The sequence below is a fragment of the Pan paniscus genome, chromosome 3 (genome assembly GCF_029289425.2).
Source record: "Pan paniscus chromosome 3, NHGRI_mPanPan1-v2.0_pri, whole genome shotgun sequence".
Classification (NCBI taxonomy): Eukaryota; Metazoa; Chordata; class Mammalia; order Primates; family Hominidae; genus Pan; species Pan paniscus.
Window position 1 is genome coordinate 84,113,307 of NC_073252.2, and position 20,882 is coordinate 84,134,188.

Here is a 20,882-nt window from a genome sequence, read left to right on the forward strand (position 1 = left end):
GTGGGGTTTCACCATGTTGGCCAGGATGGTCTCGATCTCCTGACCTTGTGATCTGCCCACCTCGGCCTCCCAAAGTGCTGGGATTACAGGCATGAGAGACCATGTCTGGCCCAGTTGTTGATTTAATAATTGGTATTAATAACTGGTATATCTCACAGTTCTCTTTTTGGTGTGGGGGATCTGGGAGATACTCCAACGTAAAAGAAGAATATTTATTTAAAATATATATCTTCATGGGCAGAACTCAAAATAGATTTAATAGATCACAAATCTTTTGCATAAAAATAATGCAGAGATGTAAGCTCTAGATCTGAAATTCTGATGTACATATTGAATTTCATTTTCTTTATTTTAATATATCTTTCTGGGTGATAATATCCTGGAAATCTTTCTAATTCCCATTTTAACTTTACTCACCATTCGCTATTCCTAGAGAATATTTATATCTATGCTACCAAAATGCTAAGCCTTGTGCCTAGAAATGATAAGCTCTGTTATCTTGAATTACAAAAATTGAATATATGCACATAAATTTATATAGATTTTTATGTATTCAAGACAGGATTATGGCTCAAGATAAACTCATTGTACCAAACTTCATGAATTTGCCATCTCCACTAACAGAAAATGTATAATAAAAGAATTTGATACCAACTCTTATTGAACAGGAAGGTAGTAGTAGTAAGCCTTCCCTCTACTAATATCTCTATATTAGGATACATAAACATACTAATACAATACGTATTTGAATATATTAGTGATATATATATATTGCTAATCAAGTTAAGAATAGATTATTTTATGAAATTGTCAGGTATCACAATGAATAGGGACTGTGCATAGACCTTAGAAGTAATTAGCAAATTCAATCACTGTTGGAAACTGCATTTTATGCTTTCTGAAACAATCTGATACAGCATCTGGGTCTCTGTAAGAGTTCTGTACACTAATGCTGCCAAGGTAGAATTCTGTTGGCTTTTAAAATTCTGATTCATCACATTCTTTCATCATCATTCTATCATTCCCATAGGCAGAAGGCAGATTCACTTGCAATTGTAACACTCAGATGCTGAGTCACTTTCCTTAGAAGAAATGTTGAGTAAATTTTGGTGTTACCAAAATATGGTTAATTTTCAGAGTGAGAACCTCTGAAAATCTCATGTCACATTATTTGTCAGAAATTAGCTTATAATAAATTATCTTTCTTCTACTTCTAACCAAGAGATAGAAATTATACAATGTAAGCCCTGGAAGTTAAATCTAAATAAATAAAGAACTATATTGCTACTTCCACACTCCATCTAATAGCTTAAATTATGATCCACAATTAAATAATTTTTGGACTATGTGAGCTTCTATCCTGGAAAATGTTTCCTCTCTGGGGGATTACGTAACTCTTTTATCACAATTTCTCAGACTTCTCCTTAACACACCTAAGTATATTTTCATTTAGTGTAGAATTTAGACAAATTTTCTCTCAATGAATGACTCAACACACAATAGCAAGAAGATTTAATATAGTTTTCTAAAATCAGAACATTTCTTTGAAAATTATTTGTTATAATTTTTATAAAAATTATAAGTTATAAAGTTAGCAGTTATAAAATTAGAACATTTCTTTTAAAATTAGTTAACTAAGTCATAAATTTAGTTATTTAACAAAAGGACCTTGTACTAAACTTCAGTTCAAAGATAGAATTCTAAAAGACTACTGACATACATAAATAAACTAAGAATGTACATATTTTGCACATGTGAATCTAAGTAAGAAAAATAAGCAACAATTCACGGAACTTAATGCTAAATATTGTAATGCCAGGAAATCAGAAAAAGACTTTCTCCTTGAGTCTACCTATTAAACTTGCTTTTATTTCTTTACAACCTCAGAATCTCCAGCTCCCATTCTGGTGAACCCTGCCTCACATTTTCATAAAATAATAACAAAAGAGAAGAGTTAGCAGGCACACTAGTGGTAAAAATGTATTCTTTTAAACAAATTCAAATAATAATTTTATTTTTAAATATTTATTTATAATTACATGCAATTTGCTTATAGATTTGAAAGAATGCCTACTACATTTTTTCATCCTAACTTTATTTAAAGCCATACATTTTATATTGTTTGAAATAACCCTGTATTGTCTTAATTCTAAGAAACAGAGTTAGACTATATAGTAAGTTGTTAGTTGCAAAAGTTTATTAGGAATTAAGCACTATTATTTCAAAGAGGTAAGAAGAATTTTAAAATATCTCTGTGCTAGATGGATATAACAATCTGTAACCACAAATTTTTGTTCATTTTACTTTGATCCTTCCTAATGTTCATATTCAAACTTTAAAAAGATATAGCATTCAGTTAATTCGAGGGTGTTTTTCTTATTTCTTCAAATATACTTTTGGAAAACCATTTACCTACTCCTTAATAACTTGGCTCCTTGGCAAGGTTATATGTATATCTCTTTCATTCTAACTGCAATTTCCTGTTCTTCAGAGGGAAAGGCAAGAGGAGCTATTTTAGCAGTCCAGCTGTTAGCTTTGGATATAATATACTTGAGGTCCAGAATTTTCAAATGCATGCAGTATGCCTGTCTTTAACTTTATATCCAGAGAATATTGGCCAAGAACTTAGATAAAGGAACATCACAGGGTTTGCTCAAAGAAGGTGCTATCATTTGAAGTAGAGTGGAAAAAATAAGGTTGAAGAATGTATCTAAAAGAGGCAGGTTTGAGGAAAGGACTCATGAAAATTATACTGGGACTATAGGAGTCTTTGATAATCAACAAGATGGCATGACCTGGTTGGGGTTTGGGGTGGTGGAGGCAGTGAATGACTGGATAGTTCTCAGAAAAAAACTTCTAAGGAAGCATTGTAAAGCTGCTTTCCTGTAAATTTTATCGAAAGGAACAAAATCTGAGTGAAGCTAAAGTCATTGATTTCTTTTATCTGTTCTCTGGACTACATAAAAAAAAAATGGACTTGGCCTATTTACTACTCTCTAACTTGAAAGTCAGCATGCGTTTAAGAATGTTTAAAGAATGTTTAGTAACATATTTAAATATGAATGCGCATTATAATGTTCAAATAAACTACATTATGTAAAAATATATGCTACGAAATGTTTTAATCATAAAACTATAGTGAAAATTAAATGTGTGATAGTGTATGCCTAATTAAGAAACACTTTACACAAGAAAAATAAGTATTAAGAAGTGATCCTCTGGATATTAAAGTAATTAGCAAACTAATAAGTGGAAAAGCAAATATGTATTGTTTATTTTGTTCAGTTTTGTTTATTTTGCCAACATTCTAATTTAGTAACCAAGACAATTCCCTGTGATATCATCTAGATCATATCAACCACCAAGAAACCCCCACGATGTTTCTCAAAATGCAAAGATAGTTTGAATGTGGGAAAGTAGTTAAACTTCAGTCATCAATGACAATTTCATAAGATTCTCTGATTTGTCAAGACATTTTACTATTTTTGCTTAGGGTTCAAGTTTAAAAGTTCTGTGAAGAGAGAAGAAAAATGTTGATTATTATGATAGTATCATCACATCATTTTTCAGCCTCAAAGTAATTTAATATAAATTACTCTGAATAATTCTAGGTGAAAGACATGAGAACCTCTAATTGTTTTTTAAATTTCTGCAGAGTCCTGGAAGTAGTCAAGGTATCAATTAGCATATACTTAGCTTTGATATTTCTTCCAATAAATGTTAGAGTAATTTCAATATGCTTAAAATTGTGTAATTCTTCTGCCGATAAATAACTTGAATCAGCCCTCAGCCTTGTGTCTGATATTCATAGTTTGAGAGGTTATCTGACTGCTCAGTTGTTGGTAGGAAGTCCTGTGCATAAAATGATAATAATTTCATTTAAAGATTAATAAAACAATTCCACTCAAAATTAAGAAAGCACATTGTTTAACTGAGATTTCTATAGGTTTATTTTTTAAATGTAACTATAACTTTAAACATTCAGTTATAATTTTAAGTATAGGTAAAAGGGGCTAAGAAATCCAAATGGAAACATTTTCAAAAAGGAAACATTTTTTCTAACCTATTTCATTGGAAAATATCTACTCATTTTTTGGTAAAATTTAACTTAAGCAAAAGGCTTTCCATTGTAGGTGTCTTTATGCAATTTTTTTTAACTTTTAGGTCCACACGCAGGGTCATTATCACATATGGCACTAGGCTATCAAAGACTGCTGTACTATGTAATCATCACTTGAGATAAAGAAATACATATATTTATATAATAAATGCAAACCTTTATTATAATCTACATTATCTGTATTAGAGATTATTTAAATGTCTAGGTTCATACATATCAAGGATATAAATGTTATGTATTAATTTTCACACAATTTAATTTCAGCTCCAAAAATTTTTCTAAAACAAACTAGGATAAAAAAGGTGGGTGGGGGCACCTCCAAGAGAAAAATTTTTAAGAGAAAATAAAATTATCAATATGGTGCTTTGTTTTTTTTGTTTGTTTGTTTTTCTGAAGGGTTAGATTGAGTTTAAAACTTTTTGCTTTTTTTCTCTTTTATTGGCTTTTAAATTTAATATTGTCAAAATAGAAGAAAAGCAATCCTCATAAATGCCTGAAGAGCTAAATAAGATCTCAGAGAACAACCTCACTACATGAAATCAAGTGACATGTAACAAAATGTCACATGGAAATGAGAAATCCTGTGGCTTTTTGCTTTCCACTGACAAGTGCATTAGAGAGATGTGGCTGTGCAACTTCACTCTGAGTATTGATTGAGAGGTTCCTTTTTTGTCTAAAGTGTGTTATATACCAAAGGCAAAAGCATAAAGAAAATAATTCCTACTTTTGAATAAAGTCAGCACATTTAAATATGAATGTGCACTATAATGTTGTTCAAATAAACTATATTAGGTATATAATTAATCCCCAAACTATAGATAAGTAAAGTGAAATAAATTTTCCTAAGTAGCCATATGAAATCTAATGGTGAAAATGATACTTCACATGATAGATAGGAAAGGAACATGGAGCAAACAGAGATTCAAGACCTTAAGATTGGTTATAAATAAATGGTTGCCATGTGGTTTTCTTATCTTCTAGACCAGCACTGTCCAATAGAAAAATGACAGTCACAAATGCCAATCATATACGTAGTTTTAAGTTTAATGTCCACATTCAAAAGAATAAAAAAAGTATATATATTTAACCCAATATGTTCATAATGCTATCACCTTAACACAAGCTATATAAGATTATTAGTAATATATTTTACATGCTTTTAAAAATATCTTCAAAATCTGGTATGCATTTTACACATACAACACATTTCAATTTAGACTAGCTCTAATTTCAAGTGCTGAATAACCACATGTGGCTAGTGGCTACCTACTAGACAGTGCAGTTCTAGAATATGTCATCACTCTTACATTACTAGTGGATTTTAGAGACTATCTCATTACTATCCAGCAGAATGAATAAATACCTACCTAAATACAAGCTTATTATGGTACCCACTTCTTGTTGAGTCAGGTTTTTTTGTTTTTGTTTTTTACTATTGGACTTTTTAAACACCTAAATAAAAATCATAACCTTTCTTACATAATAGAAGGATTCCTTAATAAAACTTTCTTATCAATCAAATAGAATGGTTAATAGAGTTATGGGTCACATGGTTATTGCCAATTTCCAAAACATCCATATGTAATAAATATACTAAATTCAATCCTGTATTATAATTGTTAAAGTTGTCAATTGTGATTGTACTTAGATTTGCACTAATATTTGTAGTAAGGTATTTTTGTATTTTTAAAAGTATATTCTACTATTATATGTAAACTTTATTGTCTATATATTACAAACACAAATCTGTACCTTTACTAGAGAGTGAATTTTTGGCCATTTAAGAAATGTATCAGTTCATTTGATAATTCCAAATCATAGATAGCTCTACAGGAAATTTCTGATGGACTCTATTGCAGGACTCCGTAGTAGAATTTAAATCCAAATTGCTTTATGAAATCATAAATTTAGTTGGGAAAACAAGTATGTATGTCTATGTCACATCTCCAAGTCAGGTGAGAGAAGTCTATATTAAACTCACCTGACCACTAGCAACTTGAACAATAATTACAATTTTTAAATGCAGAAGTTCATGTTTTGAGGAAGATATGCTATATTGACCTGTTAAAGACTTGATTTAGTGTCAAGAGTAATTTAAATCAACGAAGCCATAGACAGAAGCTTAGAATGTCAGCAAGGAGAGCAATTATTATGCCTAAATATTGTAGAAGCACAAAATAGTTTTAGAAAGGAGATGGAAAATGACTTGCAAATAGTGACTTATTTTGCTAGTTATAAAGGTAAATATATTTTAATCATTTGGGATCTGGTGGCCTTTGTTATTAAAGAAAAATAGCATTTCTATTTTTAGTTGCAGGCAAGAAAGTAATTTTAGAAGAAAAAAGCCCATTGAAATTTAATTAAAAGAAATCATTGTGGTAGGTAGTCTTCAGTACTGGTCAGATTATAGAAATTACCACTTTTGTATTACAATAACACCACTTACCCAACTTTTTGCTTCTATCTTTACTCTCCTGGTAAAATCATTATGTGTTTAAAAGGGAGAGAGAACAAAACAGGTAAAGCTGTAGCAAAAGGTACAAGGATACAGTCCCTTCCTGGAAAGAGGATTTTGTGGCGAACCATTTCTCCCATAATGCATCCCACAGACCATATATCCACTAGAACAGGAGAGAGAGGGTAGTGAAGAAAAGGGAGGAAAGTAAAGTTAACTAAGATAATTGACTTCTGAAGGAGGAGGAAAAAGAACAGTTTGATTAAAAGTACAATTTTCACCTCCCACCAAAAGTTGGCCAAAAGGTGAATTCAAACCAGCACTATGCTATTACATAAACAGTGTCTAGTATGATAACTCAAATTAATGTTTAAAAACCCATTACTTTGTGGGTGCCTTACATTGCCTGTCAGTAGTGCCACAAAGTGGTGACATTGGTGACTGAGAAAAGCAATAGCTAAACCAAAAGTATCTCCATGGCAGATGACAGCTAAAAGCCACCAAAGGGTTTTCTGTGTCATTTTCCGGATGCATAGAAAACAATATTAACTTGCAGAGGTGGCTATTTTCATTTTCTATTCTATTCAGTTACAGAGAATAGGGCAACAAGAGACCACCTTTTTTTCAGGGGGCCAGGGGGCTGGGGCAAAACAAGATAAATTCAACCAAATCCAATAAACCAGGAAATGACTGGAACCATGGTTTAGAGGCAAAAGAATTGGAATTCCTGGTATTTGGGACTTAGCTTTTCCTTCAGAAGTTTATTCTTGTAAATAAACATCAGTTTTAGTTTCCATTTGAAATATTTCAAGAAAAAAGACATATGATGAATTAGCACACGTATAAAGGAGTCATCTGGAAGGAAAGTGAAAAAAGTATTAAAGGTGTTAAAAATTGTTATGTACGTATATTTATTTCCAAATTGTCAAACTTGTTAGGAAAACATGCTTTGCCTTCTCTTACCAATCTTTACCCCTTTCCAACTTGCTTTTCATTATGGACAAAGGGAACTTTTGGGCAGAATCATTTGGCCGAATTGTTCCATGGGGAAGGAAGGCGGGGCTAGGTGCAGGGGACAGCAGGGCATGCCTGATGTGGGAGCAAGCAGGTTTTTCTGCATGATAACCTTCCTCCCATTGGTGGGAGGGCAGCACCAGGGTGCTAGGCAGGCCTCCTCCATGGACTTAGAGAAGTCAAAAACCTAAGGTAGCAACTTGCAATTCCTTCTAGTGAGGGAAGGGAAAGGGATTTTAATACCAGCTATTGGTAGTGCCAAGATCTGAAAGCCCAAATAGGCAAATTCAGACCACCCCACCCCCCAGTCTCCTGTACATTCTTGATTCTTGACTTTGTTTCTCCTTTGACTTTTTAAAAATAACTCGTGAAGAAAGTATAAAAATGTCTTCTTTTCTGAATAAATTAGATGTGGTATTGCCTAGCAAGGAGGGCTAGATTCATCTCTTCTGAGTCAAAAGGTACCAGAACTCCGATATTGCCCACCAGGGTGAACCTGACCTTCGTTAAGAGGTGACTTTTTAACTTCCTCTGTATAAATGCATACATACATTATCTGTCTTCTAATCTAAGAGTATACAAAGAAGTTTCTGTAAACTTCAGTGGCCAGGGAATTTTCACAAAAGTACCCTGTAGCACCTGTACATAAAAATACACTGATTATTTTTATAAAACTTATTAATATAGACTGCTAAAAACTAAATAGAATAGAATATAAAAATAAATATTAAAGATACACTGAATACATATACAATCCTAATTTAAAACTATTTTAATTCCTAAGTATATTGAATATGTTTTCAATATGGTGCATTACTTGTAAGATATAGTCTCATCAAAATAATACATTGCAATGCTTTCTAACAGATATTTAATAAATCCTTAGTTTTAATCAACTACACTCAATTGTAATACATTTTTAAGATTCCTTCCATAGCCTTCATTTTAAAGTGTTCATGAACATTAAGTTTTCTTTATGAAAGCAGTAGTGTCAAATTTGACATTTTCCTTTTTTATGATTTTTGGAATATATGAGGATTTATTAGGCAATTGCTATTCTAAATATTTCTTACAGAGCAGCTTAAATTATTACAGAAATTCTTATTCAGTTTAAATAATTTGGATTATTTCAAAGTTGTCTATGAAGATTTTTACTCCAAGGATTTGTGTCACTTTTTTGCTTGTCTTTTTCTAGAACTACAGCCATCAGTCTGAGATACGACATAAAAGCCACATGGCTAACTGTGGTAGATTCCTTCCTCCTTTCACACTCATGCTCAGCTGAGCTGCAACCCAAATAGCAATTTTTCTCAATATCTAGGCACGTGTGCTAATCAGCATCCACTTGACTGTTTAATCAGACTCCATTTACAATTCTTTTTCACTATTAACATTTAGTGCTCTTCTAGCAAAACTGACTTCTCAATAACATCCTTCACATTTTTAATGAGTGTTTCTTACCAGTAGTATTTAAAAAAAACCCTGAATATGCTATCTGGCAGCCCTACTTTATAAAAGCATGTACATAAAAGAGAACATTCCCCTTGGCTATCTACAACGTGCACCCATTTTATTCATGGTTTTGATGCTGCTCTCCCGAAGCATCCCTACCGTTCTCCTTGTAGCCCATCCCCAGGATGACCTCAGGGGCTCTGTAATAACGTGTCACCACATATGGAGTCATCATGAAGCTTGTGCCTGCTGTCCTGGCCAGTCCAAAGTCCAGGATTTTCAATGTGCAATCAGACTTGACTACAATGTTACTTGGTTTTAAATCCTAACAATAAGGATAAGGGAAAAAATTAAAAGCCAGTATCAAGTGAAATGTTATTTCCATTGACTCAATCAACATAGCCATTTTGCAGTAGCACTGATGAGGTCCCCCTTGCCTACAGAGCCCTAAATAAGGCAAATGATTACTGCTACAAATAAGTTAACTATTAGTTTTTGGAAAGTGTTTTAATCCCAGAAAAGAATTGTATTATCATTTTCACAATTTACACTAATCTTGGGAAGAGGTTTTAGAAAAAAAAAATATTTACTGTCTTCTGTTAGGTTTCTCCTTAGGACAACATAAATCTTTCAACATATATATCATTTCTAGGCCTGACAGAAGAACAGATCAGGGAAGCTGTCTTTATGCTGCCAGAAACATCTATGGAAATGAATTTTCTTATTTCAGTTGCACATATGACTTCTGCCAATCAAGGGGCTGAAAGCATGAGGCTTCTAAGAAGCTGCATCTCAATGAGCCAAAACATAACACTGAACAAACTCAACTACAATATAACTAGAATTTCCTTCTACAATTAGTGAACTAGGTGCTAATTCTAGTATCAAAGAAATGAGGAAGTATATTTGACCAATGCCCCCCGTATAAAGAAAATAATCTACAGTTATTCTTCCGCTTAAAGCATTTGAATTGTAATCCTAGAGAAGGTGTTCTTACCCTGTGAATAATTCCAGCAGAATGGAGGTGCTTAATGCCACACAACATTTGGTACAGCAGGTAAGACATTCGCTCATGGTCTAATTCCATCTGAATCACTTGACATAAGTTGGCATCCATCAGTTCCATTACTAAGTAACTAGACGGGTGAATCCACAGTGTTAGTTCCAGATCACAAGATCTATGAAGTCCTTTGATTTAGTCAGAATGCTCTCCTAACTCTGTAAGTCTTCTGAACTTCTTAGCTCTGCCTTTGACTTAATCAAGACTTCGAGAATTTCCAGGTATTGCATGTGTGTTAGCTATACGAACCCTACCAAAAGGTTGCTAGTAGAAAAAGCATTTATTAGTGTCTGGTTCATGTCCATAGATTTCTTACCTTAATTTTGCTTTCACTTTCCCCTGTATTCCCTCAACTCTTTTGTGAGTATTATAATTTCAAATAAGAAAAAAATTAAGGACAGCTTCTTCCATTAAATTCAATGTATCTGTATTAAAGACAAGGTGCTAGGGAATCACTTCCTCTCCTCCATCTGTTGTCACTACTGGGTAGACTTTGCACAAAATCAATGACACTACAAAGATAGAAAGAATAAAGATAATTTTCACGTCCCTTTTATTACTATTTCTTTTTGTTTGTTTGTTTGTTTTGAGACGGAGTCTCGCTCCATCACCCAGGCTGGAGTGCAGTGGTGCGATCTCAGCTCACTGCAACCTCCGTCTCCCGGGTTCAAGCAATTCTCCTGCCTCAGCCTCCTGAATAGCTGGGACTACAGGTGCATACCACCACACCTGGATAATTTTTGTATTTTTACTAGAGGTGGGGTTTCACCATGTTGGCCAGCATGGTCTTGATCTCCTGACTTTGTGATCCACCTGCCTCAGCCTCCCAAAGTGCTGGAATTACAGGTGTGAGCCACCATGCCTGGCCTTATTACTATTTCTTCAGGTAAATTAACTCATTGTAGAAAGTTCGTGGAATCTATTAATAATCATAAATAAATAAGCCTTCCCTGAGTGACCAAGAGCATGGAACAACAAAGTACATAAAGCCACAAGGCCAAAAGGAGGCAGAATGTCTTTCCAGGAAGTAACCCCACAAACAGAATCTTATTTACATATCACTGGACCCCTTTCATTTGACCCCACCTCTTACCTCTCTTTGAGCAGTATAAGGGATTTCAACTCTGTGTGTGTGTGTGTGTGTGTGTGCGCGTGTGTGTGTGTGGTGTGTGTGGTGTGTGTGATTTTCCCTTGGGCTATCTGAGTGCTGTGCTCTCCCTTCCTTCACGAGTTTTGTTACTTACACATCTTGGAACTCCTCCAGCGTTTTCTGGGGTGTGAAGACATTTAATAAACTAATAATCTGAAAGAGAGTGGAAGGGACAGAGGAAACGAGAGAAAGAAAAAAGAGAGAGAATGTATTATTTTTAAATTGTATTTCAACTCAAAGTCACTCACTAGTGCTATGGCAGAAATGGAGAAGTTGGAAAAATGTCTTGAGCTGTCTCAGAGGACACAGAAAAGTATGCTCAGAAAGAACAGATGATCTGTCTTCAGGTTAATAATGCAGCTAAAAAGCTCAATTCTTGGGCAGAGCAAGAGTCAGAGAGATGCATAATTGTTACACTGCTTTCAAGTGTGATTCCTTGTGGCAGAATATGGGCCTTTGGGGGATTAAACAAAAAAGGAAGAAATGCCATGTGAGGGGAGAGATGGCAGTAAAACACTCAGCGACACTTAGCAAGGGGATACTTCTCCTCCAAATGAACAAAGTCGTGTTCTACTTCATGATTTTTTTGTGTTGTTACTTTATATTTTTTTTTACTTCTACCTCACACTCAAATATTAAACTAATGCTCCAATAATATGTGTGGGGAAAGGTGCATTCTAGATGATATCAATGATAGATTTAATAGAAAATTATTTTAAAGTTATTTAAATTCAGTTAAAAGCTTTTTGTTTCCTGCTTTATTTTATATATTAGCTAGTAAAAAAATCTACCTTCTAGTATAAGCAAATTTTGTAAAAACCCCTTGTCACATTTCTGAGTAGAGTACATACATCAATAACTCAAAATGTTCTTCCAGCTAAATATTTGGTACTAACGTGCCAGTAGGAAATGAATATAAAAATATATAAAAATCTTATACTCACAAGATAGTTGCAACTATTTTATAAAAATTAGATAAGTACAAGGTCAAGATTTAAGCAGCTTCAAAGCATCAATGAATTTCAGTAAACTTTATAAATGATATAAAGACATGTGGAGTAATAAACATAAAACAAAATTAGTTTAAACACCTGAGAAATTGACTCAATTCTATGGAATGTTTTATGTCTCACGTAGTTTTAACTGATTGAGAAATTATTGACAAAAAATAACCACAGTACCATCCAATATTTTCTAGTATACATATATATGGCAATGGTTGTAATATAGTTTTAAAAATACAAGATCATCTCTTCTAAAGCAACCTTGCAGTGTGGAATATTCATATAGAAATAAAATCGTTTTAAAATTATCTTTATAACTTGTGATTCAAGTGCCATGTTATTCTGTGTACTCAGTGCTAGTGAGTGTTGAAAAATGCCTATGAAGTACACCTTTCATTGGAACATCTACAGTGGGTCTGTTTCTCTAGGACTTTATCAATCTCATAAAGTAATTTATTTCATTTTGCTATTTGTTCAAACAAAAATATCAGAGACTGTGTATAGAGCACACATTACATCCACACAAACATTCACGTGAACACTACTTAAAAATGGAAAAATGCTAGCCCAGATCACCTAGTGAACAAATAATGTAGATAATTTTAAAAATTTAGAAAACAGCATTACAATTTTAAGTAAATCAAGATTTATTGTTTTAAAAGGTAATTTATCAAGATCTATTCCCTACTGTATGTTCTTATTTTCCCTTTTCCTATGACCTTGTTTTATTACTTTTTACTCTTCAAGAATTTCTCTTCTATCCTTCTTTTGCTCTCTTATAAATTCGAATTCCTACCAATAGTCAATTTTAAAAAGGCATCTGTAGAAGGAGATTATCACAGCTATAAAATTTCCATTTTAATCCAACAGTTTCCAGACAGGAATCTCAGTTCTTTTATTCCAGCATCTTGAGACACACAGATGTGAATCTATGTTTGTCAGGCCCCACTAGTTCCTGGAATTGAATATTTATTTTCTTTTTTTAAATAACAATTTTAATCTAATTTTCAGTTGATAAGAAATACAGAAAACAGGGGACCAAACTAACACCATAAAGAAGTATTTTCTAAACAGATTTTCTTCACTATTATTAAAGATTTAATGGGGTTATTTTGCTCTTCCTTTGCTTTCCACAGTATTAACACAGTTCTACGTTCTTATTAATGCGAAATTTACATTTGGTTGTAAGTGAATTTCCTCTTCATAAAAAGTTCCAGAAATGTGTTTCTGTAGACTTCTGCATACATACATACACACATAAAAGGAAGGTAGCAGGTGGGATGCTATTTATAAATTATCACTGCAATCTGGAACTCTTTTTTAGGCTTCATAAATATGAGTCTCCAACATTTCAGTCAAGAATGGGAAGTATTCTCTCAAACTGACCAAGTAAGTGAGCATTTCTCCACATTCTATTGCATTACAGGGTCTGGAATGAGGATGAGGGAAATATAAATACATGTATGGAAAACTTTCCATACAATTGATTCATTGCTTGTATCCATCCATTTTTCATTGCCCATGTTATGCTCCATCCTCCTCGGTATAACAGAATATATTGCATTGATCATGTGGCTAATCTTGCACTTACCTTTATTTAACATACTGAAAGAACAACTTAGTATATAACTCTTCATAGGAACCATCCTTTCTATCATTTCTATATTCCTTTCTAGAAGTCTCATGTTTGTTGCATGGCCATATTAGATATGGGTGTGCAGTTCATAAAATTTCAATTTCTTGGTGAGGCCTTTGCTGCTTGGCCTATTTAAAAGGGTAAACCTATCCCACCATACACTGACCAGCATTTTTAAATATTCCTTCTTTGCTTTGCCTTACTTAATAGCACTTATCATCACCTGACATTTTACACATTGACCTGTCTTATTGTGGATCGCCTTGCTCTTGCCAATAGAGCATGAACTCCACATGGGCAGCAATTTGTCTGTTTTCTTCACCATCTAGATCTGTTCCTGGCACATTTTATTCATTCAACACATACATGTCAAATGACTGAATTAAAAAATCATCAGGGTAGAGTAACAGAGGAAAAGAGAAATACTGTCATGGGGCCCGAATCTGCATATTTGCATTTCAAATATCTTTCAACTTAATACTAACACATTTGTGTCTTCTCAGTGCCACTGGTAGATGGCGAGCATTAGGACAAGATCCCTGGTTTATAAAACCGCACTGGTAATGTGTTCTGTGTAATTTTCATACATAAGAACTTTGTAGAGAGTTATTATAGCTATTATACTTTAGAATAATTTTACTTGTGATGAAGTTATTTTTTGATTTTTAAGAAAATAAAATTTTATTTATAATAATTTATAATTTATTATATATTTATATCTAAAATGTATTTGATGTATTTATTATAATTTATTTATTAATAAAAGTTATTAAAATAATGAATTATCTCCTATTTATCTTTATTAAGAAGAAGGGGAGCACAGAAAGAATTCTAGATGTCTTGGCCTGTGATTGAAGGAGCTTAGATTCTGAAATGAAGAAAGTCCTTTACTGGTCTACCCAGCTGAGTTCCGATGAGAAAAAGCTCTTGATCCCATTCTCAAGTGCTTTGCAAATATGTACTCACATACTTGCCCACCCCTGAAAAAAATAAGATGCCAACACACAGTGAATTCACTGAACAATTAGAGGCCACCACCAGGCTACAGCTGAAATAAAAAGGAGAAAACATGAATAAAACTCAACCGTTGGCAATTAAATCTAAATTATAAATCTAAATTAAATCTAAATTATAAAGAAATGTAGCATGGTGGTTTGCAGGTTTTTTTTTTTCTGGCTTTTGGCTTTGCTTGTCTTGTTTCTTTCTTGAAGCTCTCAATTTGGAGCAAGATAACCAAATATGGTAAATTTTCTAACTAGGGAAATATTTATAAAATTCATCACTTCCACATCATATGGTTTTTAGGTGATTTTTAAGCAGAAAGCTACCATGAGGACAATGAAATCGAATGTAGCATATTGGCAGGATAAACAATCTTAAGAGGCAGGAATTGCAAAGCAAAGAAAGCCTTTCTTACTCAAGTACAGACACATTTTCTATTTCCAATCTTACAAACTCCCACTGCCAGAAGTTTAAAAATAACAAAACTCACGTTTTTATGGTTCACACACTTCATGAGGACCAGCTCCCGGTACGCTCTCTTGGCATGTGTTTGGTTCTGAAAGGGTCTGCTGAGCTTCTTAATGGCCACATTTCTGTCAAGGACAGCATCATACGCCGCACTGTAGAGATGCAAGAGCAACTCAGAATTAAGAACAAAAGATTCCTTAGAACTCTTGCCTACTTGATTAAGGATACTGGTAAAGAAAATGCTATTTCGGAACCTTAGATACTGTCTACTCTGGTCACATGCCAATCAGGTTTTAAATAAAGATATGAGTGACTGGCATAAGAATATTCTACAAGCTAGGAGGATGAAGAAGAGTTGGAGGAAGGGAAGGAGGAGAAACAGGAGAAGGGGGGAAGGAGTAGAAGAGGGCAAAGGAGAAGAAAAAGATCTTGCCAAGAATATAGCATATAATTGCCTCAGTAAGTGAGTGGAATAAAGAAGTAAGACAGGCATTCAAATTTCCCACTAGCCATGTGACTATGGCAAGTCATTTAATCTCTCAGAGCTTGAATTTCTCATGTTAATATATGATATTTAATATTTTATAGCTATAAAATTTCATTGTTCTTTGGTTGTTTTAAATGAACATTTTCTATACCCATTCACAAGAACCAGGTGTTTTGTTTGTTATTGTTTTTTAGAAACAGAGTCTTGCTATCTTCCCCAGGCTAGTCTTGAACTCCTGAGCTCCAGGTATCTTCCTGCCTCAGTCTCTTTAGTAGCTGTGACTACAGCCACATACTATGGCACCCAACTAAGAACCAATTTTTAAGATGTGATGTTAATTGCCATAAAAGCACTGGTGGGCTGATGATCAAAGTGTACTCTCATTAACAATAACAGAGCTCAAAATAAGAAATGCAATCAGAGAGTTTTAGAAACATAAATAACTGCATTTAAATACAAAGACAAAAATAAATGCTATTCACACGTGAAGCTTTCACACCGAGAATGAAAATTTACAATGCTTTGAAAAAGCAATCTAAATATTTGGTGCTATTTCTCTCATATGCAGAGTACATGAGTTTAGAGATCAAATGAGAAAGTGAGAGAGGCTCTTTTTGCCATTATACCTAATGATGCCCTCACAAAATATGTGACCCATCCCTGAAACTTTGAGTCCTGCTGGGTTTTGTCTTAGTTGTCAGGAGGAAATGCAAAACCAGAATCCACTACAACTGATCTACTAAATTAGAAGTAACATTGACCATTGAAGGCTCATGCCACAGAACTAGGGGCCAAAAATGGAATTGCTGTGCTGTAAGAAAATGATAGATTCACAGAATAAGGTTGAAAAAAGTCTTAGAGTTCACCTGGTCCCTACTTTCATTTAATACTCATTCCTCTCTAAAATATGTCCATGAAAAGTTTCACCAGTCTCTGTTTGCCCACCTCCAAAAACATGGAAATCATTATATCTAAGCAGCTCTTTCTATTGTTCGGCAGCTTTGAGAATAGAAATGCCATCATTCTAATAAGCAGAGTTATCTTTCTGCAGTTTCCACTGACGACTGTTAGTCCTGCCTTCCAGGGCAACTCAAAATAAAATGTTTCCTTTCCATTATTAACCATAATATATGAAATCTATTAAAAGGCTGCACACAATGCGTGGCCTAGAGTCAACACTCTTAACTCTTAGCTTTTAGCATTTTTCCCCTAAGTCTTTACTTTCTTAAATTAAATATTACCAGTCCCCTACCATCACTTGTCAGATGTGGTTTCAAGTCCCATTACTATCTGGTCAGTTTCTTCTGAATAAACTCCAGTGTGTCAATATGCTCTGAAAATTTGGACCTTGTGCTAAATAAACATTGCTACTCTGGGTATAGAGTGTTACTGAAGATTAGGGTAGAGCTAGTAACTCTCTCATTCATTCCTTTGCTCATTCATTCAACAATCCTGTTCTGATATAGTTAATACAGCTAAGTCTGTCCTGGAACTCTTTAATAATGACATTCCACACTATTCTTTTCCACTTTTTAAAAAATTTTATTTTATTTAAAGTTCCTGGGTACATGTGCAGAATGTGCAGGTTTGTTACATAGGTAAATGTGGGACATGGTGGTTTGCTGCATCTATCAACCCATCACCTAAGTATTAAGCCCAGCATGCATTAGCTATTTTTCCTGATGCTCTCCCTCCTCTGTTTCCTGGCCCCAACGGGCCCCAATGTGTCTGGTTCCCGTCCCTGTGTCCACGTCTTCTCATTGTTCAGCTCCCACTTACAAGTGAGAACATGCAGTGTTTGGTTTTCTGTTCCTGCATTAGTTTGTTAAGGATAATGGCTTCCTGTTCCATCCATGTCCCTGCAAAGGACAAGATGTCATTCCTTTTTATGACTGCATAGTATTTCATGATGTATATGTACCACATTTTCTTTATCCAGTCTATCATTGATGGGCATTTGGGTTGATTCCATGTCTTTGCTACCGTGCATAGCGCTGCAATGGACATATGCATGCAAGTATCTTTACAACAGAATGATTTATATTCCTTTGGGTATATACCCGGTAATGGAATTGCTGGGTCAAATGATATTTCTGGTTCTAGGTCTTTGAGGAATGCCACACTGTCTTCTACAATGGCTGAACTAATTTACATTCCCACCAACAGTGTAAAAGCATCCCTATCTGCAGCCTTGCCAGCATCTGTTTCTTCTTGACTTTTTAATTATCACCATTGTGAATGACATAAGATGGTATCTCATTATGGTTTTGATTTGCATTTCTCTGATAACCAGTAATGTTGAGCTTTTTTTCATGTTTGTTGGCTGCATAAATGTCTTCTTTTGAGAAGTAACTGTTCATGTCCTCTGCCCCCTTTATATGGGGTTGGTTTTTTTCTTGTAAATTTGTTTAAATTTCTTGTAGACTCTGGATATTAGACCTTTGCCAGATGGATAGATTGCAAAAGTTTTCTCGCATTCTGTAGGTTGTCTGTTCAGTCTGATGACAGTTTCTTTTGCTGTCCAGAAGCTCTTTAGTTTAATTAGATCCCATTTGTCCTTTTTTGCTTTTGTTGCAATTGCTTTTGCCATTTTCATCAGGAAATTTTTGCCCATGCCTATGTCCTGAATAGTATTGCCTAGATTTTCTTCTAGGATTTTTATAGTTTTGGGTTTTACATTTACTTCTTTAATCCATCTTGAGTTAATTTTTGTATAAGGTGTAAGGAAGAGGTCCAGTTTCAATTTTCTGCATATGGCTGGTCAGTTTTCCCAGCACCATTTATTAAATAGGGAATGCTTTCCCCATTGCTTGTTTTTGTCAGATTTGTCAAAGATCAGATGGTTGTAAACGTGCAGTCTTATTTCTGAGTTCTCTATTCTGTTCCATTGGTCTATGTGTCTTTTTCATTTTTTTGTAACATTACCATGCTGTTTTGGTTATTGCAGCCTTGTAGTATAGTTTGAAGTCAGGTAGTATGATGCCTCCAGCTTTCTTCTTTTTGCTTAGGATTGTCTTGGCTATTGGGCTCTTTTTTGGTTCCATATGATTTTTTAAATAGTTTTTTCTAATTCTGTGAAGAATGTCAATGGTAGTTTAATGGGAATTGCATTGAATCTATAAATTACTTTGGGCAGTATGTCCATTTTCACAATATTGGTTCTTCCTATCCATGAGCACAGAATGTTTTTTCATTTGTTTGTGTCCTGATTTCCTTGAGCAGTGGTTTGTAGTTCTCTTTAAAGAAGTCCTTTATGCCCCTTGTTAGCTGTATTCCTAGGTATTTTATTCTCTTTGTAGCAATTGTGAATGGGAGTTCATTCATGATTTGGCTCTCTGCTTATCTATTGGTGTATAGAAATGCTTGTGACTTTTTCAGATCAAATTTGTATCCTTAAAGCTTGCTAAAGTCACTTAGCAGCTTAAGGAGCTTTTGGGCTGAGATTATGGTGTTTTCTAGGTATGGGATCATGCCACCTGCAAACAAAGACAATTTGATTTCCTCTCTTCTTATTTGAATATCCTCTATATTTCTTTCTCTTGCCTGATGTCCTGGCCAGAATTTCCATTACTATGTTTAATACGCGTGAAGAGAGAGGGCATCCTTGTCTTGTGTCAGTTTTCAGGGGGAGTGCTTCCAGCTTTTGCCCATTCAGTATGATAGTGGCTGTGGGTTTGCTGTAAATGGCTGTTAATATTTTGAGGTATGTTCCTTCAATACCTAGTTTATTGAGAGTTTTAACATGAAATGATGCTAAATTTTATTGAAGGACTTTTCTGCATCTATTGAAATAATCATGTGTTTTTTGTCTTTAGTTCTGTTTGATGTGATGAACTTCATTTATTGATTTGCGTATGTTAAACCAGCCTTGCTTCCTGGGGATGAAGCAAACTTGATTATGGTGGATAAGCTTTTTTATGTGCTGCTGGATTCAGTTTGCCAGTATGTTATTGAGGATTTTTGCATCAATGCTAATCAGGGATATTGGCCTGAAGTTTTCTTTTTTTTGTTATATCTCTGCCAGGTTTTGGTATCAGGATAATGCTGGCCTCATAAAATGAGTTAGGAAGAGTCCCTCCTTTTCAATTGTTTGGACTAGTTTCAGAAGAAATAGTACCAGCTCCTCTTTGCCCCTCTGGTAGAATTCAGCTGTAAATCCATCCCGGCTTTTTTTGGTTGGTAGGCTATTTATTACTGCTCAATTTCAGAACTCATTATTGGTCTATTCAGGGATTCAGCTTCTTCCTGGTTCAGTTTGAGGAGGGCATATATGTCCAGGAGTTTATCTGTTTCTTCTAGATTTTCTAGTTTATTTGTGTAGAGTTGTTTATAGTATTCTCTGATGGCAGTTTGTAGTTCTGTGGGGTGATAACCCCTTTATCATTTTTTATTGTGTCTATTTGATTATTCTCTTTTCTTCATTATTAATCTAGTTAGTGGTCTATTTTATTAACTTTTCCAAAAAAAAAAACCGGCTCCTGATCACTGATTTTTGTGAAGGATTTTTCGTGTCTCTATCTCCTTCAGTTCTGCTCTGAGCTTGGTTATTTCTTGTCTTCTGCTAGCTTTGGGGTTTGTTTTCTCTTAATTTTCTAGTTATTTTAGTTGTGATGTTAGGGTGTCAATCTGAGATCTTTCTAGCTTTTCAAAGTGGGCACTTAGAGCTATAAATTTCCCTCCTGACACTGCTTTAGCTGCATCCCAGAGGTTCTGGTATGTTGTCTCTTTGTTCTCATTGGTTTCAAAGAACTGCTTGATTTCTGCCTTAATTTCATTATTTACCCAGGAGTCATTCAGGAGCATGTTGTTCACCTTTCTTGTAGTTGTGTGGTTTTGAGTGAGTTTCTTAATCTTGAGTTCTACTTGATTGCGCTGTAGTCTGAAAGACTGTTTGTTATGATTTCACTTATTTTGCATTTGCTGAGGAGTGTTTTACTTGTAATTATGTTATTAATTTTAGGGTAAGTGCCAGTGGCACTGAGAAGAATGTATATTCTGTTGTTTTGGGGTGGAAAGTTCTGTAGATATCTATCA

At 34.2% G+C, this 20,882-nt stretch overlaps 1 protein-coding gene across 10 annotated transcripts in view; it reads right to left on the reverse strand.

Moving 5' to 3' along the window:
- The window catches only part of MAPK10 (mitogen-activated protein kinase 10), a 430,726-nt gene that overhangs the window by 73,154 nt on the left and 336,690 nt on the right, over positions 1–20,882 (reverse strand). For 8 of the 10 annotated variants that reach the window (XM_055111579.2, XM_034958876.3, XM_003811246.7 and 5 more), the window contains 5 exons: positions 15,384–15,513; positions 11,346–11,404; positions 10,039–10,177; positions 9,201–9,366; positions 6,670–6,741 (listed from right to left, as the gene is read on the reverse strand). In XM_055111579.2, the coding sequence (XP_054967554.1) occupies positions 6,670–6,741; positions 9,201–9,366; positions 10,039–10,177; positions 11,346–11,404; positions 15,384–15,513 (566 nt within the window). The remainder of the gene's footprint in view (positions 1–6,669; positions 6,742–9,200; positions 9,367–10,038; positions 10,178–11,345; positions 11,405–15,383; positions 15,514–20,882) is intronic. The other 2 variants (XM_008963621.6, XM_008963626.6) reach the window with 1 other exon arrangement.